Here is a 24,132-nt window from a genome sequence, read left to right on the forward strand (position 1 = left end):
CTAGTTCGATTAGCATATTTCTGGCCAATGAGAATACTTTGCATGGATGTCAACCGCCATTTTTAGCCCACATTGCTTTTCGGAATTAAAAAAAACCAAAACAATTGGCAAGGTGTTACGGATAACCAGCTTACTAAATACTGAGGTGCAAAATGTGTTAAATTACAGCTTGGAAAATGTCCATCTGAATACCCACCCCCTTTGTGGCGTAAAATTCGAATTCCATGATTTGTTTGCACATATTGTCTTTACAAAAGACAAGTACTGTAAATTACTTTCACAGACACTTAGCTGTAGAATCTTCCACTGCAATGGTGTTCATTCCATGTGAGGAAACTACTGCTGTATGTCTGAAGAATAAAACAGGATGAGTTTCCACTCTTCCTTGCCACTATACACCTTGGCTCCTGGGAAAAGGCAGCCAGGGTACCTTGATGCTGTGTACATTCCCAAGTCGCAACCCAGAAATCCCCTCTTGCATATTTAAATTTGTCTCCCAGTCAGGTGAGGAGACAGCCACTACTTTTCTTCATTTATTTCATCAATCCTCCTCATCTACCTGCTGTAACAAGCAAGGAGTCAAGGTGCACTTCACAGACAGATCACGTTTTTTTTTCATCCATTCTGCTACACCGTATTGCTACGGATTGCAAGCTGATGTGTGGTAAAAATCGTCTTAGTACTTGGTGCAGATCAGAACTACATGTCACTTGAGCAAACATGGGTTCCCAACACTGATTTTGCCTAATTATGGGAATTCATATTACCTTAGAAGATTAGTATCTGGAAGTATAGAAATTACAGTGAATGGCATTTTAGGTTTCATTTCTATGGGAAACAATATGGATTCAAACATGCTGCATTGCAATGCACTAGACTTTTTACGATTATGATAAACACTTAAAATTATTCTGCTCTTTACTTCACTGGCAAACTTTTCAAAAGCTTTTCGAAACTGGCCTTTCATTTGTATACTGCCCTGAGATCTACAGGTACAGGGCAGTATACAAATTTAATAAATGATAAAATAATGAATAATACTTCTAGCAACCAATTTGTCTATTTTGCAGGATGAATAAACATGAACAAATGTTTATTATACCCTTGATATCTTGTTCAGGTTTTCCCCTCCTTTCATTTTGTGTCTGAACTGGCTACTCAGACTCTCTGTGGTTTGTTGCTTGTATAGAGTCCACTATGAGCCTTTCTGTTCTCTGATTGAAATGGACTGACACTTTTGGTTTCACAGAGAACTGTGAATAGAGAATTGAGTAGTTTTGATGTCAGCTCTTACATGAGACTTGCAGAAACTTCCAGGGCTGTCTCATATAGTTTTGTAGAAGATCAGCAACTGTACTCCTAGTATTTAGGTAAGGTAAACGGCGTTTCCGTGCGCTGACCCGGAAGCTGTACGCCGGCTCCCTCGGCCAATAAAGCGAGATGAGCGCCGCAACCCCAGAGTCAGCCACGACTGGACCTAATGGTCAGGGGTCCCTTTACCTTTACTTATGGTTAGGGTTAGTATATGTATGGAGAGAAGGGTCAGTCTATTTCATTTCCACGTTATGGACCAGTTTTGCTCCATTTTTGTGTGGACTAAAAAATGCATGTAAATTGTATGCATTCTGTACAAATTTTACATACATTCTCCCCCTAAAACATTTCCCCCTTTGCTTTTCAGTGTAGTTCTCCATGAAATATGCTTTCTGAACACATTTCCCCCATAATTTTTTACACATATTTTTTAACTGAAACTGCATGATAAAACCCGCAGAAGTGAGTAATCAGATGGATAGCTGTGTTGTGGTCTGGGGCTGATGAATCAGCTTGTTTTACACATCCCAAAGGCAATCTCTGAAGCCTCTTTCCAGAGGTCTCCCAATCTTTAATCACTGCCTGCTGCAGCTGATAAGCCACGATGCAAATCCAGAACACGCCACGGTGCCTTGGATTCTGGTTATACAGTTCGAAAATGCGAGTTCAGCTTGCTGATACAGATTACTCACTATTGTTTATTTCTTCTGTTTTTCCTTCTGAATGAATAATCAGGCCCAGGACAGAAATTAGAATGAGCAAAAGGCATGCCATCTGTGAATGAAAGGAACATAAAAAGTTATATAAGGAAAGGAGTAATGAATGACTGGTTATCGCACTGGTAAAGGACGCGACATAAGTGGCCTAGATATTTGTAAACTATGGCTTGTGAAAATTCATGGCTTTATTTATTTGAGGCATTCCCTCAACTTCATTGGCTGACTCTACTGAGCAGAATACTGTTTTTTAATGTAATGCTGAAGGACCGAAGTGCCTACTTATATTGAAGCACAAGTGTAAATGAATTTACGCACAAAAATGCACTAGACGCAGGTTAAAATTCAGTCTAAAACAAGATGTCTGGGTGATCTGCATAGTGTAAATGAATTTATGCACAAAAATGCACTAGATGTAGGCTTAGGATAAAATTCGGTCTAAAACGGGATGATCTGCATAAAACACACTGATGTGCTAAATAGTATTTTATCCAATTTATCATAAAAATTACTTCTTGTTCAGTTCTGCAAAAAGTACTTTGAATAAGTGCTTTAAAATGAAGCTTTTAAAAAGTTGCATTGTAAGCAGCATCTGTAAATAAAAATAGAAAAAATTATTGATCAATGAAGATGTGTTTTAAAAGACTATTTAGGGAATTTCCAAGACAATGGATAAACCAATCCCATTTAGGATGCTGCTGGATTAGGGTGCCCATCAGCTTACATTCAAGTGTTTATAGACTGCACATAGAGACTTCTATATTAGCCAAACACATAGCATGGAATTCACAATCACACTAATATAATCATTTCATCAGTGTAAGCATTTTTAGTACCTACCAGATGGAACAATCTCCCCTCTCCTCTCCCTCCACACAGTGCTCTTTTTATATAACAAAGTTTAATAATATATCTAACTAACCATTATGTTTTTTACTAGTTACCGTACTTAGCTGGAAGAGCGTATGTAGCGTATGTAGGGAAGTGAAAGCTTCCCTAACAAAATGATATTAAGCTTTTATCTGTTTTGTTAGCCACTTATTTACATAGATAAAAAGCCTGTCAGATTGCCTGAGTGTGCCTTCTTGAAGTTACAAAATGTTAAGGAACGTGAGCCACAAACAGCTTCTCAAATGTGCTTCACTGTAACAGTGCAGCAGACCTGAAGTGATTCTGGATCACTTCTATACTTCCCTGATATATTTAAATCATAAGGCTATCACTGACAGTTTTAATAGATACACAGAGAGAAATGTATTAGTTTTAAACATTTTGGATACCTCCTGGACCAATATCCTTAGGGTTGTCCTATTACTTTTGCAATATTTTACACTACCAGCATCGCCTTGGATGTACCTGTTAATACAGAGTCATAAAGTGCAAGAAAAACAAAATTCATCCTTACCTTTTCAACTGTAACCAGCTGTCATGAAGTGGTGTGTGGCTACTGTGAATCCAAATCTATGAATGAAGCCAAGAGTTGCTTGCCTTTTATATGTTTAAATCCCGAAACCAGATACCTTGCTTAACCACAGTGCCACATAAAAACAAACACGTGGACTCACTTCCTGTTTTAGAAGCAATACAATTTAATTGCTGAAGAAACCACAGAGTAAAAGTTGGGACTCACAAGTAATCACTGAAGAGGAAATTGGATTATTTGATGGACATTTATGCTGTGCACAGGAAATTCCTTTCCTACTTCATTCTCTTGCAGACTTCAAAAACACAATCAGAAGAAACATTAGCGTGACCTCATTGGAAATCCAGAATATATTATGAATAAGAGAAATGGAAAACAGTGAATATACTACAGTAGTATGCAATAGATAAGGAATTTTCTGGCTCAGGATAAAAGCAAGAGGAAATAAAACTCAAATATAGAATACATTATGTCATTTGCAAATCTTTTTTTCCCCTTTTGCAATCAGAAATTATCTATTGTATCTAGGATAATGTGAAAACATTTAAAGTATGTAACGTGTTAATTTCTGAAGAACAATGTGAATGACTAAATGTTGATGTGGCACTATATTTAGCACTGATAATTTGAATACAACTTGTATAAGCACAGAAGGCAAAGCCTTTTTGTGGGAAAAGCATAGCTTGAACTTTCCCGGCCATATCTGGTTCTCTGTGCTGACTTATAGGAATAGGAGTCTTTCCCAGCCTTACCTGCAAATGCCAGGGATTGATAACGCCACCCACCTCCCTACATATTGGCATTGCCCTTGAGGTAAGTGGGCACATGATTCATCAGACCAACCCTTCCATTAGGTAGAGTGACGTATGTGCCTCAGGTAGCAGGTCCTGGGTGTGGGAGCAGAAGCAAGCAGCTGGAGAGAGCTCTCTGTGTGTGCCATGCAGGCTGCCCTACATCCTTCAAGTTCTCCTGCTACCTCCTGTCCCATTACCAGTGAACTATAGTTCCGCTAGCAGTCCAGTTGACTTCTGTACATGGAATTGGGGGAACAGGGGAGTGCTTTCACTTTCAGCAACAACATATTTTGTCCCAGCCATGGCTGGACTACTGGTGAATCACTATCTTGTGGCTACACATAATGAGGAAAATAATGGTTTGCTTCAGCCATAAATAGCGGATAATATGCAACAATATGACCTGAGAGGAACTGGGAAGTAAAGATTTAATCATGAAATAAGATTATTATTTTTAAAGAGTTACATCATGGGTCATAGCACAGCAAGCCAGTGATCCCCAAGGGGGTGTAAATTTGGTAAGAAAGACATGAAGCCTACTTGGAATTGAAATGGCCACAACCAGTGCTTTTTTCTGGGGGGGATGCAGGGGTACGCATATCTCTAGACATTTTTTTAATCTAAGTTTGGCCTCATTGAAGGGCAGTATTTCAATATGAGTAGGAAAATGAGAGTACCCCTAAACATTTTTATTTTTTTTTAGAAAAAAGCACTAGCCATAACTACAGGTGTAGATTGCATTTTGCATAGGCATTGGGCATGTGTCCAGTCAGCCTGGTTGCTGGCTGATATCTCCATCAGGGTCAATCCTGGTGAGAGTGTGCCCCCATTGATTCAGATCTGATGGGGAAATCCCACCAGGACACCATTCAGGGATGTTCCATGGCCTGGCAGCCCCTGTCTTTGTGTGGAAGGGAAAATGAATGAATTTGAGATGTTTGGGTCTGAAGATAGAGAAAATATTGCTTAGTGGAAGGAGGAACAGTTGGATGTCATCCTGGAATGAATACTTTGAATATATTTTTTGTATGCAGCTGACTGACAGAGAATTGGAAGGCCTTTTATTTCTCTTTCTTCTTTTTCTCTTTTCTTCTCTCATTCATTCATTATTTTTATCCTCCTCTTTCTTCTTTTTCTTCTTTCTTTTCTTTTTGTCATTTTTAGTGTCCTCTACTCTAAGTCACTATTGGTATTATACACATATGAAGGTAATGGTTGGTTGGTGAAGGACCCTGAGTGAGAGGCAGGGAAGAGCAGATCTCCCAGGGTGGTAGGATGAGAGAATAAAGGAGAACTCTCAGGTGAGAGCTGGGAGGGTCCCCACTTTCTGTGTGAGACAAGAGTTAAGAGCTACTTTTGAGAGAGGACTTGGCATTTGCCTTTTCCTTTTTTTCTTTCTGTTTTCGTTTAGATTGGTTTGCTTTTTATTTAAATGTATTATGAAAAAGCTCCAATAAAAAATAAGACTGAGGGGAAGCTTACGCAATTTGTGGATTATGACCTCATATATACATATATAGGCTTTGTTCTGGTTGTTGTTACAGCACATAACAATGCATTTCCTTACTTGTTGATGAATTCAGAGTCAGCCTCGTATATCCTTCGGCTTCTTTGTGAGAGTGGAACTTCCTGGATTCTTAGATAGTTTGTTGTGATCCATAGGGTGGATTTTCCACCCATATATGAAAGCATAGGTCTTATTAAGATCTCCATGTGAGACGCTAGCTTTCCACTGTGACATCACAAATTTTTACAGGGAAATTTGGAGAACAGCAGACAAAACCTCAGTTTTATCCTGCTTCCTTATGACATTGTCAAACCTAGTCAAAGCATAACTGGCTTCGCATTTCAATAGCATTAAGAACTGTTTTACAAACCATGCAAGCTTTGTTACATCAGCCTCCCACAATTAGGAAAATTTGTCAGCTGTCCCCTTTTCAACTAAAAATAATGACGCTCATTGGGAAATTATATTAGCCTCCTGGAGTTCTGAACTGTGTTAATAATACTAATACTGGATAAAGAGATAGAAAGAGAAGTTTCTGGCTGAAGGAGCAAATGGAACTATTTCATAGTTAAACAAAATTAATAATAATAATAATCCAACAGCTAATTATTAGCTGTGACAACTACTGTATAAGGAACAAGAGAAGCATACTTATGTTTTTATATTGTAATTTTATCTTGTGAACCGCCCTGAGACCTGTGGGTATAGGGCACTATATAAATTCTAATAATAAGAATAAGAGTCTCTGTTTGGCAGTTTTACAAAGATGCTATTATATACACGGTGAAAGCACCTTCACAACATGGATCAAGACCTAAGTGTGAGACAGGAAGTATATTTTTGGGGGGGTGATTCAGAAGCTTCCCAGATTCACAGGAGTACATGAAACTGAGGAAACTGTTTACAGTGGTACTTCTAGTTACGAACTTAATTCGGTCCAGAGGTCCGTTCTTAACCTGAAACTGTTCTTAATTAGAGGCATGCTCTTGCTAATGGGGCCTCTTGCTGCCGCTGTGCCGCCGGCACACGATTTCCGTTCTCATCCTGGGGCAAAGAACTCAACTCGAGGTAACTCTTCCATGTTAGCGGAGTTTGTAACCTGAAGCATTTGTAACCTGAGGCGTTTGTAATTCAAGGTACCACTGTATATGATATCTTGCTCACTCTTTACCACAAGGTCCCTGAATGTGTTACCATAATATCATATAAAATAAGATAAAACCACTATAAAACAAGCAAAACTGGTCCAAACGGAACAGGACAGTGTCTGACTTTTAGAAAACCTCTGAACGCAGCCCTGTATAGGCAAGTTTTTAATGTTTGATGTTTTACTGTGGTTTTATAAATTGTTGGCAGCCGCCCTGAGTGGCTGGAGCAACCTATTCAGATGGGTGGCATATAAAGAATAAATTATGATGATGCAAGTTATTGAGTGTCCATGACAACAACTGGATGTCTGATTTTAACCGATGTCTGATTTTAACTAATATCTGATTTTAAGCAAGGTGGGGGAAAGAAGTGTGGCTTGGATGTATGTATGCAATAAATTCTGCTGCTAACAGGAAGTATTTTTTAGTAATCCACCATACAATCAAGTTTCTCAAGAGAAAGATCTGACTGTAACTTGGGATTCTCTGTCTAGGTAACCTGAATTCTACTACACTGCTGGCATCTTTGAAAACAGCTGGAGGAGTGATGGTAAAAGGACCCTCTCATCTTTGGGGGGGGGGACGTTCTTGCCCCTCACTGGGTTATTTTCCTCTCAGGGAACAGGGTAGCAAATGGTGGAGGATGGAAGTGTGATCAGAATTAAATCAAGCACAGCTTCTCGTAGTAGGCTTTCTTTCCACCTTGCTGAGAAGGGGTATTTGCTTGGCTCAGATTCTGGTGACACCTCTAGTTGCTTGCCCTGGAGAGGGGACTGCTGTGTGGCAGGCTTCCACTCCCTCATCAAAAGCAAACCTCCAGCTTATCATGCCCATTCTTGACCCTAAATCTGTACAGCAAGAGTGAGGAAAGTGGTTGTGGTGGTTTTCCATGTTCTTCTGTCCTAGGGACGTCTCAACCATCTGCTGTTGTTCAGCCACAGATTCAACATGCAGAAGTATTCATGTTAAAGACCTTAGGCCATGGGTAGGCAAACTAAGGCCTGGGGGCTGGATCCGGCCCAATTGCCTTCTAAATCCGCCCCACAGATGCTCCGGGAATCAGCTTGTTTTTACATGAGTAGAATGTGTGCTTTTATTTAAAATGCATCTCTGGGTTATTTGTGGGGCATAGGAATTCATTCATATTTTTTTTCCAAAATACAGTCTGCCCCCCCCACAAGGTCTGAGGGACAGTGGACTGGCCCCTTGCTGAAAAAGTTTGCTGACCCCCTGCCTTAGGCATTCCAAACCTTCCATTCCATTCCCTTCCCCTCCACAAATGGGGCTTAATGAAGCAGCAGTGCCTCTAGGTCATTGTGCTAGTAAGTCCACTTTGCTGTCACACAATGGCAGTGAGATTGGTTTGGGATCCAACAGATCCTGGACTGGCTCACTCCTTCTGTACCTACATAATGCCCCATTTCAGGGCCTTCTGCTGGCTACCACTGGCAGACATCCCACCGGAAGCACTCCTGCACTTCCTAAATCATTGGGTTTGGTATCTCATGCTCTTACTTTGTCTCTCACCTCTGATCTACTCTAACGAAGGCCAAGGTATTGTCATAAAGAGTATCTTACCAGCTGTTTTGTTTTACCGGGAATTTGATATATTACTAAAGATACTCAGGGTTTCTTATTGTCCCAGAATTTTCATAGGAACTGAAAATGGTACGTCCTGCAAGAATATTCATAGTTGCCTCTCTCCATTACATAAGATTTCTTAGTAATGGCTTAGTGTTCTTCCTAGATGAACAATCTGGAGCTTTTGGGAGAGTGAAAAAGATGGCTTCATGGAACAGCTCTGGCAGAAGACAGTGAGTTCCCTCTCAGATAATTGCCTGTGGGTTTGGCCCCTCTTTTGCCACCTAGTAACTTTTAAGGTCTGAGCTCTACAGAGAACTTACTCTGATCCTTTCCTGTTTGGAAAAAAATTCTCTAATCCAAGTTGAGATCTGGATTATTTAGTGTTCTAATGAAGGTTGTCCTCTTAACTACTCTTTGTTATTTAGTTCGCCATGCTAACTAAATAGTTCAAAAGTAGCTTTATGATTGTTAAATTAGTTTTCTTAAAATGCTGATTCATTTCAAAAAAGGGTAGAGATGCTTATGAAATCTTCCTTTGCCTACTGTTTTTCTCTCTTCTGATTTTTCATTTCTCCAAAAATGTATTGCCATTCCTAATAATGTTGAAATCTTTGATACATTCACATCTGTATTTCTGAATGCATGTTTGGGTTAAAAATTAAAAGAAATAAATAACATTTGTTCATTTCATTGGTGCCAAAGTTCAGACTTCCGAAGTCACACAAATGGGACACATTTTCTTGCCCTCAAACTACAGGCCCTTATGCAATTTAGCATACAGTGGTACCTCTGGTTACGTACTTAATTTGTTCCAGAGGTCCGTTCTTAACCTGAAACTGTTTTTAACCTGAAGCACTACTTTAGCTAATGGGGCCTCCCGCTGCCGCTGCACCGCTGCCGTGAGATTTCTGTTCTCATCCTGAAGCAAAGTTCTTAACCTGAGGTACTATTTCTGGGTTAGCGGAGTCTGTAACCTGAAGCGTATGTAACCCGAGGTACCACTGTATTTGCAGATAAAAACTTAAAAAGCACCAAGAGCATCATCAACGTATGCAGTGCTTTTTTTCTTCTTAAAAAAATGTTTAGGGATACTCTCATTTTGACTCAAGAAAATCACTGGGAAAAGAAATGAAGCTGCCATTGGAGGTGGTAACAACGAAACTGACCAATCACCATGCTAGATTCCAACTCCTACTTCACACATTAAACGCTCGCTTCTGTCTGAGACACAGGAAACACCATGACAGGAAATGAGGCCACCATCAGGGCTAGCAACAGAACTGACAATTCACCGTGCTAGAGAAGAAACTTTTTTTTTTAATTGTTTCCTCTCCTGTTAGATTCCCCCCCCCCCCAGAAAAAAGTACTGAACTTATGTATTTATTTCATTAAATTTATATAGCACTTGATTGTGTGACACTTCAAAGTGTTTTGCAAAAAGATAAAACAAGAAAATCATGAAAAAATCACAACCATACTTTAAACCATACAAAAGTTAAAATGCTAAAACAGATTAAAATCTCCTCAATTTTCTAAGCACTTGGGTAGAGTTGTCTAAACCAGGGTGTTTTTATCAGGCACCAAAAAATGTACAGTGAATGAGCCTGCTTGATCTCAATAGACAGCAGCAGTGGTGTTGGTGCAAGTTCAAAAAACTTTCACTCCCTGACAGGGCTGTCTTAAGCATATGCAGTGCTGGGGTGCAAAGATCCACCCAGTGGCCCCCCTCCCAAGTTGCCCAGTCCCAGGCACAGAAGGGCGGAGCCAGCTGGCCACCTCAGCGTCTTGCTGGCTCGGTCACCCCCGAACTCATGGCGCAGAGCTGCCTGCAGCAGAAGCGTGGCGCTCTGACTGACTGGCGGGCTCTTCCCCGGACTCAACTCTCGGGCCCCAGACTCTCGGCCTGGTGCCCCTGAGAGCCTGGCGCTTGGGTGCCCCGCACCCCTGGCGCCTATGGGTAAGAAGGCCCTGCTCCCTGATATTGCTTAATTTCAAAAAGGAAGTTAGAACTTTCAAATCAGCCTTAATTAATTGAGTGTTTTCTATAAAAAAAAAAACCCACCTTTGTTCCACAGACAGAATCCTGTTTGAAGCATGTGCATTGGGCTGGAGTCACCCTCCTGACACCTGTGTCTTTACATCTCACCTGGATGGGACCAAGCCAAATGGTAGCGAGGTCAAGGCTAGGCAGACGCACTAGCAGTAATGCTGGATTGGCTCTGCTGCTGTGTGTCCACACACCCTTGACCTTGATATCACTGTACCCCAGCCTTGACTATGTAAGCTGTAGTAATACTAATGTGGGAAGGGCAGCTCTGCTGCTCCACAACAAATCCTATTGACAGCTGCATATACAAGCTTATGTGGAAACAGTCACAATTCATCCAGACTCATTTCTCACTAGACAAGTACAGTATTTTGCTATAAAAGATGCAACCGGAATTTCAAACCTTAATCAAATCATACAGGGGATTCAGAACCAATATGGTTGGTGACTATGGATGTAGTATCGTTATAGGTGTGTGCAAGAAACCAGCCCATGACATATCAGTCCTCTTATCTACCACCACCACCACCATGCTGCTGTTGCTGCCACCATTTGCCACCACTGTTGTGGGCTGGCCAAGTGGGAGTTTGGGTGCAAATGCAGTGATAAATCTGAGCAGGACAGGCTCCTTGCCACCATACTTGCCACCTGACATCCCTGCATGCAGGCCATAGCTGTATTTATGTGGGAGGAGCTCCGTACTTTTAAGCCCAGTCCCTGGCATTGTGTTTCACATGGTTGTCTCTACTATGTGTGCATAGCTCAGTTACATAGCTGCCCTTATTGTGACCTTACACATGAGCAGGAGCTTGTGCACTGAGGTTGCTTAAAGAGGAATGAGGTGGGAAGTTTTAATACAGTATGGTCCCTGAAGGCCAGGTTTCTATTTGCAGGGAGGTGTTTTGTTTTGTTTTGTTTTGTTTTGTTGTTTTGTTTGCTTGCTTTACATATGGGAGCTTTCAAAAGGTGACCCGGAAACTACAACTAATCCAGAATGCAGCAGCTAGACTGGTGACTGGGTGTGGTCCCCGAGACCATATAACACCAGTCCTGAAAGACCTACATTGGCTCCCAGTACATTTCCGAGCACAATTCAAAGTGTTGGTGCTGACCTTTAAAGCCCTAAATGGCCTCTGCCCAGTATACTTGAAGGAGCATTTCCATCCCCATCATTCAGCCTGGACACTGAGGTCCAGGTCCAACAGCCTTCTGGCTGTTCCCTCACTGCAATAAGTGAGGTTACATGAAACCAGGCAGAGGGCCTTCTTGGTAGTGGTGCCTGCCCTGTGGAACGCCCCCCCCATCAGACATCAAGGAAAGAAACAACTATCTGACTTTTAGAAGACACCTGAAGGCAACCCTGTTTAGGGAAGTTTTTAATGTTTGATGTTTTATTGTAGTTTCAATCTTTTGTTGGAAGCTGCCCAGAGTGGCTGGGGAACCCAGCCAGATGGGCGGGGAATGAATGAATGAATGAATGAATGAATGAATAAATAAATAAATAAATAAATAAATATTATTGTTATTATTATTTGATTTCACCTCTGGCATGCTGAGGCTAGGGTGCTGTTGTCTCAAGAATAGCTTTAAGATCCTTCAAAATAAAAAAATTCCTTCCAGTAGCACCCTAAAGACCAACTAAGTTAGTTCTTGGTATGAGCTTTCGTGTGCATGCACACTTCTTCAGATACACTGTGTATCTGAAGAAGTGTGCATGCACACGAAAGCTCATACCAAGAACTAACTTAGTTGGTCTTTAAGGTGCTACTGGAAGGAATTTTTTTATTTTGACTATGGCAGACCAACACGGCTACCTATCTGTAACTGTTTAAGATCCTTGATATGGTCAATGGGAGACACAGTTGAGGGCAAAATTGTTGTTCCACATTGTTAGGCTACAACCCTAACCCCACTGACCAGAGAATAAGCCCTGTTTGATTCAGTAGGAGTTACCTCTGAGCAAAGAAACAAAGGAAACTGCCTTGCACTGAGTCAGACCAAAGGCAAGAACAACAGTCAGAGCAACACTGCAAGTCTGTGTGTTTGTGGTGCAGTTCACTTCTCCTTTTCATTTCATGCAGACATTTACTTCTGTCCCTCCTTGAAAGTGAACTTTACCTCTCATCTGAAACATAACACAGATTTGATGTTTAGGGAGCCCTGTTGTTATTTGCGGATCATGTAAAGACCATAGGCTGAGAGTCCCGACTGCAAGTTCCCCATTCTTCCTTATGACTCAGCCTGCCCTGAAGTCGAGAGAGCACAAATGGATGACAGAGACATTAAGTCTCATTACCCTTTGGGGCCTTGACTTATACTGAGACTACCCAGTAACAAGAGTGTGGGCTGTGGTCCCTTGTTTCCCATTGGATGCTCAGCTTAGAAGTGTTAGGTGGCTGGTTCATTTCTCGCTCGGCTTTTTCCATGAAGTTTACAACCTGGTTTTTAAAAACTTTTTGAAGGACCTGGTATTCTTCTAAGGTTTGTCACTTTCTCGATACCAGGGCTGGGGAATTTGTGGCCCTCCAGATGTTGCTGAAATACAGCTCCCAGCATTTGAGTATTGAGGATGATGGGAGTTCAACCACATTTGAAGGCCTGTAGGTTCCCCACCCCTGGCATGGTTCCAGTTTTAGGTGTGCTGCTTTGGCCCAGAGAGCACCAGTGTACCACTGGTTTTATTTGCATCTTCTGAAATGCCAAGGACCATCAAGGTTTAGTACCTTGAGAACAGTGTTGGGCAAGGGTCAGCACACTTTTTCAACAGGGGGCCGGTCCACTGTTCCTCAGACCTTGTGGGCGGCTGGACTATATTTTGAAGGGGGGGATAACAAATTGGTATGCCCCACAAATACCCCAGAGATGCATTTTAAATAAAAGGACACATTCTACTCATATAAAAACACGCTGATTCCCAGACCATCCGCGGGCCGGATTTAGAAGGCGATTGGGCTGGATCAAGCCCCTGGGCCTTAATTTGCCTACCCATTGTGTTGGGAAACCTCTGGCCCTTCAGATGTTCTTGGATTTCAACTCTTGCTCCCATCAGCATTACCAGTCGGCAGAAGTGACAGTTCAAGAACATCTGGAGGGCAGTCGGTTCCCAATCCCTGCTCTAGTTGTTTTTTTTTGGGGGGGGAGGGGACTTAGTTCAATTTTGCCTGTTGTGAAACATGGGAAGGAATTCAGTGTAGTTCTATAGCAAGTGTTCTGTCAGTGCACGTTTTTCAGCTTGTCAGATGTTATGATTCCCCCCTCCTTTCTACCTGTGCGCTGTTCTGGGGAGTTCTCCCAACCCCCAAGAGCCAATTTCAGGGAGAAAGCCCCATTGCACTGGCAGAGGTCTTTGCATGGGCTTATGCTAGTGGGACTAGTTAGTGGAATCCCATGCATGATAATTAATATTGGGAAAGTTGCCCAGACGAACAAAGCACACCTACTGAAGTGGGTGGCATGAAGAAGAGTAGCAAGAAATATCCATGACTGAAAAAACAGGAAGGTGTGAGAGATACAGTGCCAAAAACTCACAGGGGGAAAAGTCAGATCTTTATGACCTGTTTGCCACATAAGGTCCCCATCTAGAGCCGCCCTCCATAACAGAGTCATATTTTCGTATGCTCTTTTGCCTTACTTATCATTTTAGTTTCTTCTCTCATCCTTCATTCTGATTTAAAAGAGCTATTACTAGTCAGCAAAACTTTTCAATTAGCGCAGACAATAAATAATGAAAACAAAAAGTTACATATGTTATAATCTGAATGGCTTCTTCAAAGATTCCTCAGATAAACCCTGTCTGCATATTTCAATGAAATTTCAAAAAGATGATAGCCATCACTTATCAAGTTAAGATCGGTGAGTTGTATACAGCGATTCCAGACCCCCCAAGTATCCCTATTTTCCTTTATATTTATATATTTTTTATTAAATTTTACTTCAGATTAAACATATTTTATTATATGAAGCATTCATTGACTTCCCTCCCTCCCCTTCCAAGGTTCGTTTGACTTGCATATTTTAATATATCCATCTAATTCAATTTACCTTTCTTACATCACTTCAAAATATGTTATACTGTTAAATTACTTTAATACTGCCAGCGTTTTTAACTGTGCACAATTATTTTCAATATATTCAATGAAAAATTTCCACTCCTCTTTAAATGCCTGTTCTTCTTGTTCTCTTATTCTACTTGTTAGACCTGCTAACTCTGCATATTCTGTCATCTTAAATTGCCAATCCTCCTTACTAGGGACCTCGCTCACTTTCCATTTTTGGGCTAACAAAATCCGAGCTGCTGTTGTTACATACATAAATAAATATTTTTTTCTGTCTGAACAATTCCTAACAGAAATGCCTCTGGTTTGGGGGGAAAAGTTATTTCAAACATTTTTTCATCTCATTATATATCATTTCTCAATATTCTTTAACTGCTTTGCATGTCTACCACATGTGAAAAAAGGTTCCTTCTACTTCTTTATACTTCCAACACAAGTCCAATTCTACATTACACATCTTAGCCAATCTACTCAGAGTTCAATACCATCTATGAATCATTTTCATATAGTTCTGCTTCAGTGTGTAGCATGCAGTGAATTTCAAATCATTCTTCCAAAAGTTTCTCCCAGAGGTTTAATTCTATATTGTATCCCACATCCATTGCCCAGTGAGTCATTGATGCTTTAACCATCTCATTTTTTGTTTCCCATTCCAATAATAATTTGTACATTTTGGACAATCATTTTTCCTTATTCAGCAATAGCTCTTTTTCAAACTGTGAGCTTTGGTCTAAAAAACCATTTTTCTTTTCTAGTTTGAACATATCATATAGTTGATGGTACTGTAAGCAATCAGTAACTTGATTCCTTACTTCTGCGATTGGTTTCAATCTGGTTCGCTCCCTGTAAAGCCCAACAAATCCCTATAGGTCACCAAACCTCTATCTGCCCTGAGACCCCCAGGTATAGGGCAGTATATAAATTTTAATAATAATAATAATAATATCCATATTTATTCTCTTAATTGTAATTGCTTTGATTGGCGATAACCATAGGGGTGTTTTTTAATGTTTCTCCCAGACTCTATACAATTTTCTCCTAATGACATGGTTCACGAAATTTTTATATATTTTAGCTTTCCCATACCAGAGACATGCATGCCAGACAAACTTCATACTGTGGTCTTCCAGATGTAAAATGTGTGCATCCTCCAATACAATTCATTCCCTTAACCAACACAAACAAGCCACTTCATAGTATAATTGTAGGTCTGGCAGGGCAAAACCACCTCTTTCTTTTGTATCAGTCAAAATTTTATTTTTAATTTGTGGCAGCTTTCTCCCCTGCCAGACAAATTTAGATATATCCCTATTGTCCAGGGGCACCCCTGATTCTGATTCTATCCTGGAATGTCCCGCTTTTCCTTAAGACACCCCCATTTTCATCAGAGAAATGTTGGAGGTATGGTAGGATGTCCCTATTTTCATTGGAGAAATGTTGGGGGGTCTGGAGTTATCTGACCCTGGAGCCATCTGAAGGCAATCCTGTAAATGTTGAAAGTTGCCCAAAGCGGCTGGGGCAACCACTTTGTGGTACACAGTACGATGTGTAGGGTATAAATACTAAAATTATCATTATGGAATGGCATGTCCATATTTTCATTGGGGAAATGTTGGAGGTTATGCAATTTAAGGTAGACCCACTAAAATGAATGGACATGACTAACTTAGAACCATTAATTTCAATAGGTCTCCCCTGAGCATAACTTAGTTCAGAAATCCCCAAACTCAGCCCTCCAGATGTTTTGGGACTACAACTCCCATCATCCCTAGCTAACAGGACCAGTGGTCATGGATGATGGGAATTGTAGTCTCAAAACATCTGGAGGGCTGAGTTTGGGGGTGCCTGAGTTAGATACAACCCAGTGTTATAGATGATAGGCACAGAACCCCTAGCACAACTTGGTTTTGTGCAACACTGAGCGGGCGAGTTTGTGCTTTGTGATTCTGTGGTCAGAGTATTGAAACTTGTAAATGCCTCCAGAGGAAGTATTACAATGTGTCTTGTTCTATGGTGTTCCTGTTTTGTTCTGTATAAGGAGAGCTTCCTTTTTTGCTACTTGCATTTCCCCCCACTAATTATGCAAATTTAACAATGGAGATGTTTTTGATGGAAGGAACCACTCTAGATAACCAGATGTCTCGTCTCAGGCAGTGAAACTTGGCCTTGACTGGAAGTTCCACAATATTACTTTTCCTACGATCATTTTAAGGCAGTTATGGACAGAAAGAAGCCAAAAACCCAATTAGGACTCCTCATCTATATGTGACAATAGTTGCTTGTCAACCAGCTTTAAGAATATTACCCCAGATTAATTCATCCATATCATGACAGTCACTTTAAAACTGGATGTACAAACCTGAAACATATATTCTTCCATAAAACACATATTTCTGCCACACTCTGCAGGTCCAATGAATTAAATCAGCAAGTACCTATTTAATTGGGACGTGGGTGGCGCTGTGGGTTAAACCACAGAGCCTAGGACCTGCCGATCAGAAGGTCAGTGGTTCGAATCCCCGCAACGGGGTGAGTTCCCGTCGCTCGGTCCCTGCTCCTGCCAACCTAGCAGTTCGAAAGCACGTCAAAGTGCAAGTAGATGAATAGGTACCGCTCCGTCGGGAAGGTAAACGGTGTTTCCGTGCGCTGCTCTGGTTCGCCAGAAGCGGCTTAGTCATGCCAGCCACATGACCCGGAAGCTGTACGCCGGCTCCCTCGGTCAGGAAAGCGAGATGAGCACCGCCACCCCAGAGTCGGTCCCGACTGGACCTAGTGGTCAGGGCCCCCTTTACCTTACTTATTTAATAAAATAAAAGCTATGTCAGCTTCTTTATTAAAGAAATCAGCCCAGCCGTACAATGGACTTCTGCCCATGAAATGGGAATTCCCTTTCTTCTCCCCCGGCTTGCAGTCAACTGCACACCCCACCAAATTTATTCTAGAGGGTTGGGGGTCTCAAGTAAGGAAATATGAATCTGATAATTTATGGGATTATCATCATTCTACCAGAATGGCTTCAACCAGAGCCAGGGCCTTTTCAGCACTGGCCCCAACTTGGTGGAACGCTCTGTCTCATGAGACCAGGGCCCTGCAGGATCTGATCTCTTTCCGCAGGGCCTGTAAGACAGAGTTGTTCCGCCTGGCCTTTGGATTGGAGCCAATTTGATTCCCTCCGCCCCCTTTTTCTTTTTTCTTTTCCTTCTCCTGCAATGAGGCTCCATTTTAATATTTTAATGTTCCATTATTTTAATGTTGTATTTTATTTTTGTTTTTAAGTTGTAATCACTCATCTTGTTTTTATTATTGCTTGTAAGCCGCTCTGAGCCCGGCCTTGGCTGGGGAGGGCGGGGTATAAATAAAAAATTATTATTATTATTATTATTACCATCACAAGCTCCCACCGGCTCTTTCTTATTGGGCTGTGGAAGGTGGGGTTCACAGGAGAAAACAACCAAGATGGTATGTGGGATGGTACAGTGGCTAAAGAAACTCTGGGTCAAATCTCTGTTCAGACATGAAATTCACTCTTTCACCTTAACCTTCCTCACAGGCATGCTATAACCTGTAGTGACTGCATTGAGCACCCTGGAAAACACATCGATACAAATATATAATACGCTTTAATTTAACTTTACTTCATTTTACTTTACTTTAACATTTAGCATTCAGTTGCAAGGAATACTTAATTAGTAAAGTAAGGCAGAACATTTCTGTTACCTTCCAAAGATTTTATGCCCCGAACACTTTTGCCATGCGAAGGCAAATTCCGCTCCCTTGCAACTGCTCCTTCTCACATGCTCCAAGCAGGGATGTCATACCCTCCAACATCTTATGGAATAGTTGGACATTCCGGGATCAAATCAGAAACTGGGATGGCTTCTCTAAATCAGGGACATCCCTGGAAAATAGAGACACTTGGAGGGTCTTGGATGTTCAACTGGACACGTGTGGCAAGGATGGTGGTAGTAGGCCCAAACCTTCAACCTATATGCATTCATTCTAAAAGTGGGTAGATAAATGCAATTCTTCAGCTGTTATAGATGTTATAATGCACATTTATTTAATCATCTCTAAGGGGGCTCCTGCTGCTTGCACATGTGGTCCAGCCATATGTAGGGTTGCCAGGTAAGGAGCATCCCAGACCACAAGATTTCAGGGCCCAAACCTGAGACCTAGGGGCAGCCTCTGGTGATGTCATGGGGGCAGGTCTCAGTGATGTCATTAAGCACAGCATTAATTCCAGGCGAAGATTATGATTTGTGTTATTCACCAAGTGTAAAATATGAAACAGTTAAGCTTTTGTTAAAAGATGCATCACAGCGTGGACATTCTGTTTATCATTTGGATATAAAAACTGCATATTTGTTTGCAGATTTAAAAGAACAAATTTTTATGCGTGTTCCTGAAGGCATAGACGCCGCTGAAGGTTTGGTATGCAAATTAAATAAATCCCTTTATGGTCTGCACCAAAGTGGAAGGAATTGGCACCAAACTTTAGCAAAAGAATTGCTGGATATTGGTTTTTCACAAGGAAAGGCAGACAATTGTGTGTTTATAAAGCAAAGAGCAAACTCTGTAGCAAAAATATGTGTGTATGTAGATGACGTGTTAATTTCTACAAAAACTAAACAGGAATATGAACAGGTAGTAACACAGTTACAGAAGAAATTTGATGTGGTGGAATTAGGCATAGCTAAAAATTACTTATCCATGCAAATTGAGAAAGGCAAAAATGGATCTTTTCTAGTTCATCATTGAAAAATTGATGATCTAGTAGAAATGCTATGTTTAGAAAATGCAAATGGGAAGGAAACGCCTATGGTGTGTGGTTTCACCTTTACAGGTGAAGATAAGCCATTTCCTAACAAGACTTTGTATCATTCTGCTATAGGCAAGCTAAATTTCATTCAAAGAATCTCAAGACCAGATATAACTTATGCTTTTCACTTTCTGGCAAAATTTGTGGAAAAGCCCACTATGCAATGTTTCTCTCCTCTTAAGAGAGTGGTGATGTACCTTAAACATACCAAACATTATAGGTTGCAGTTTACAACATGTATTGACAAAGGTTTTGAAATTTTCTGTGATGCATCTCATGCAGTGGAACAAAATAATTGCAGGGGTGTGTCTGGTATGGTGTTTTGTTATAACAGTTGTCCATTTGAATGGAAGTCCCAGACACAAACCATTATTTGTCTCTCCACAACAGAGAGTGAATTATGTGCATGCGTTCAGGCCACTCGTGATGTAGAATGGTATCTGCAAGTATTCGCAGACCTACAGATGCAAGTAACACTACCAGTAAAAGTTTACCTTGATTCCCAGAGTGGACTCGCTATCCTATGTTCAGAAACCAATACGCAGCGCACTAGAGTCTTAAGATTATGTTTAGAATTTGTAAAGAAACTAATTGCTGATGAAATGATTGTATTTGAATATGTTCCAGGTGACAATCAAATTGTGGACATTTTTACAAAAGCACTTCCAAAGGTTACACATGAAAGACATGTACAAAATATGCTTTATGTTTTTGTTCCACAATGATGAACCGCAGGGGAAATGTTGAATGGTTTCTTTAAATGTAAAGGTTCATCATTGTTCCACCCGATGTGTATGCCTTTAAGGGGCCAGAGGAAGGGCCAGAGCAAAATAACGAGACCCAGCTTTACAGCTGTGAAACATAGCAGGTGCTGCTGGGTTGTATTGATTAAGCTGTGTCAGCGATTGGGTGTAGTATATGAGCAGCACCTAGCTCTCCCATTTCCCTGGGGGATGGGTTGGTGGTTGGGTCGTGTTTGTTAATGTATTTAGTGTAAAAGGAGTTTTTGTTTTTGTAATTAAAACCTTGTTTAAGTACTTTTTGAGTCCCTTTTTAATGCATGGTCTCCCCAGCAAGCTCCCTGCAGCACTCCTAAACTGCAAATAGCCAACACATTAAACATTAATCAGTCAAATACAAAGCACAAAGTCTAAGAAATGAATGAATATATCACTGGTTGGAAATTAAAATAGAAGCCTTAGCTAAAGTGGGTGTCCTCAAGTCTAGCTGAAGTGGGGGGATCATTCCTTCTCAACTGCTTAGGGACTTTTGGTAGGGAAGGTGCTCTTGTCTACCTGGAGAGTTAAACCCTCTTTGTGCCTTGTGGGGGAGAGACAAACCTGGAGACTTTAGGTTGGCCCAGGGGGTCTGGCATACCTAGCCATCAGGGCTGGCCTGCCCATGAGGCAGATTGAAGCAGCGGCCTTAGCAGCTGCCTTAGGTGGCAATCCCACTAACAGAGTTGTGTGGCAGCAGCTTCCAACAATATTTAGTGGAACTTAATTTCTGGAATCCTTTTCTTATGTAAGAGTTTCTATAGTTTTGGAAGTTTGCTGCTTTATCTTCCTTACCTTAGAAATCCATATTATTTGGGAAGTTGCCCTCCTTTCCTCATTGCATTGGAAAAATGTGCATGGACCAGTTAATTTGAGTTAGATGCGCATCTTCCTTTCTAAACCAGAGGGGGAATACATGCCTGAGTTTGATATTATGTGTTGGTATGTCAAGAGCTTTTTACTAGCTGTGTACTCATGTTTGAGGACATATCATGTGTTGTCATTGCTGTTGTAAGGATCTCGTTTTTCTAATGTGAAGGAAACCATGAAGCTGAAAAACTCCATTCTGACCTCATCAGGCCAATACACTATAAGAATTTGCATTTAGTATGACATGGAAATATATGAGAGTTTTAAGAAGCTAAATAAGAAGTCTGTCTTTTACAGTTCCCTGAACTAGCAAACTAAACACTTTCAGATTCCATTTTCTCCCACTAAAATGTCAGCACAGGGTTACCAAATTTTCTTTTTTTACCAGAATGTGCAACAGTGTGATTTACAGATGTTCATGGATGTCTGTGCTATGAAAAGCCTCACTTGATGATTTCTGCTTATCAAACTGTTTTCCATGGCAGCAGTTAATTTAGTTACACAGAATCCTATTGCTTTAGTAGTCATCCAAAAATTTGAATTAGGCTTCAGAGGCAGCAACTTTTAAATGCCAGGTGATTAAGGGTGTGAAAAATGAAATGAAATTCAGTAACAGAAAGTGATATTTTAATTTGTAATTAAGTTGAAAGTTTTGAAATGCTGTAAATCCAGTGGAATAAACAATGAAGTAAGTAATCATGATGATTGCAGCCAGGGAATATACCCTTTAGCTCTGCCATGAGGTATGCAAAATTCATACTAATATATCAAACGAATGAAAAATGTTCACCCCAGTACTAAACACATTATATGGATTCATGCCATTGATTTGAATGTGGCAAGCCATCTAAACTCTGACCATATTTAGAATTGAGTTCTGGTGATTTCAAGGATATTCAAATATGGTTAAAGAGCAGCCTGTATGTGTTGATCTAACACATACTGTTCTCTAAAGTGGTGTTAAGACTTGCAGATACAAGAGAAACATTATGCCTATTTCAAGGCACAGCCCTTTTTCTAAACATAGCATAGGGTGGCTTCTTCCAAGATTGTGCAACTTTTGTCAGAAGAAAACTGTGAGGTAAGGCTTTCTCTCCGGCTTGCCTCACTACACCTGTGCTAGGGGGGTTGGCATGGCAACCAGAGCAGCTGCACTCTATGCGGCTTGAGGCCTCTTCGCAGTCCCACTCAAGGTTAATGCTAGGCTGCTACTGAACTTAACTCACATCTTCTCCTGCTTGTTTCCTTGGGACTGCTTCACTGAACTGGATTTACCTTATGCCCCTGAATAGACAATTTGGACTGGTTTAGGGAATTTGACCTCTGGCATGTCACCACCACAGTCATAATCGGTTATGGGACTCATTCCTGAAGAGTGTAGGATCCAGCTTTGTTCCTGACAATATGTGGTGGTGCAGTAAGGACTGGAAGTAACTCTGAATGTGAAGAAGGCAGGTTGCTTCCAGCTGGGCAGTTAAATCTAATACATTATCAGTCATCCTAAATATCATCCCTGAAAATGTTTAAAAATAGGAGTGCCATGCTGGCAGTGGTGAGGCCCATTTCACAGATGAGTCCTTCCTATAAGTTGCTAGTTTCTTCATACCTCAAAGAACGCCACTGCATGCAAAAATACAGCTGAGTGTGGCTGGGCTGGAATTTTACACTTCAGAGGAAGCTTGAAAGAATTGGCCTGCAGTGACAAGGTTACAACAGGTAAGAGAGATTTGATTGCCAGCAGTTTAGGGCACCATTTTTGGCACAGGGAGAAAGGGGTACCAAGGGGTACCAAGAGATTCCAGAAACATGGAGTGAGGAGCTGACAGACACGGCAGGTTCAAAATAAATTTTGGAAACATTTTGGGGCATTTCAGGGGCATAAAGTATGTTTCCAAATTTTGGAAACATTTACTGTGGTTAGCTTTTAGTACCTCATGATAACTAGGGATGCAGGTCCTGCCAAGGAATAAGCACGTATGGTCTAAACAGACAGACAATGATACTTTCTCTCCTCTCCTACATAGTATTCCTAGAGGCAGGGCTGCTCATGACACCTTACTGAGGTAAAGGACAAGATGGGGCCTCCTCACATTCCGTCTAGTAAAGGTTACTGGACTAGCAGTTGAATCTTACTTCAACTTCAATCTAACATGTAGTGTTTTTAAAACTGTTTCATGGTATGTTTGTAAATTGCATTGAGAAGTACGTAAAATGTGAGTGAATGATTAATTGATTGATAATACCCCTCTGCCGTCTAACAGAGGGTGATGGTGGGGGGCTCTTGAGCAATATCTGGGGGGCTGCCGCTGCTAATGGAGGTAGGGCAGGCCTGTGCTTTAGTCAGAATGAGATCTGTGTATAGCAGCAGGCGAAGTAAGTCATTTCATCAAAAGGCTAAAGGTCAATCTTTTGAACCCTTGTCAACATGCAGGGGCTGATTTTTGCCAGCTTTGTCAAAGGATTGTGTGAAATGGATCTTGATGGTGGCTGGTAGGTGTGTGCTGAACTCAGGCCGGATTGGTTTTTTGGAACTGATTACAGCTGCTCCTATGAGCTGCAATCACCCTTGCTTGCAAATAATAGACCCTCTTGGCTAAGCTCAGGTTGTGTGTGCCTTCCAGCAGTGGTAGTCGCACTGCTTCATCTCTGTCTGCTGTAACATAATTCACTGCATTCATTCACTCTGCAACTGTTTTCACTGAAGCAGTAGCCACATTTGAATGCTCTAGTTGTGCGTGAAACCTACAGATGGTCTACAAGAGGTCTGGAGGGTGGCAACGTGAGAACACCTTTTCTGTGTTAGTTTCCCATTTGTGAAATGCTGGTGCCATCATTATACACCTTTAGCCACCAGGCAAAAACGTTCCTCTTCAACTAGGTCTGGGGCTGATTATAATCTAATAGCCTTTTAAATGTGTTATGGGGGGATTATTGGTTCATTTTTGCTCTTGTTTTTAATATGTATTTTGTGTTTTTATTTTGAATTTTTATTCTGAGAATCACCCTGAGCTGCTTGGATGAAAGGTGGTATACAAATTTAAGAAATAAAATAAAATAAAATAAAATAAAATAAAATAAA

At 41.0% G+C, this 24,132-nt stretch overlaps 1 protein-coding gene across 1 annotated transcript in view; it reads right to left on the minus strand.

Annotated features, from left to right (window-relative positions):
- LOC308578415 (interleukin-12 subunit beta-like) overlaps positions 1-23,085 on the minus strand; it is a 32,835-nt gene extending 9,750 nt beyond the window's left edge. The window contains exons 1-2 of the mRNA XM_081178760.1: positions 22,985-23,085; positions 2,007-2,088 (exon numbers count right to left, since the gene is read on the minus strand). Of these exons, the coding sequence (XP_081034886.1) occupies positions 2,007-2,088 (82 nt within the window). The 5' untranslated portion in view covers positions 22,985-23,085. The remainder of the gene's footprint in view (positions 1-2,006; positions 2,089-22,984) is intronic.
- Positions 23,086-24,132: the final 1,047 nt, after the last annotated feature.

Source organism: Podarcis bocagei, assembly GCF_964188305.1.
Source record: "Podarcis bocagei genome assembly, chromosome: 2".
In the NCBI taxonomy this organism is placed as follows: Eukaryota; Metazoa; Chordata; class Lepidosauria; order Squamata; family Lacertidae; genus Podarcis; species Podarcis bocagei.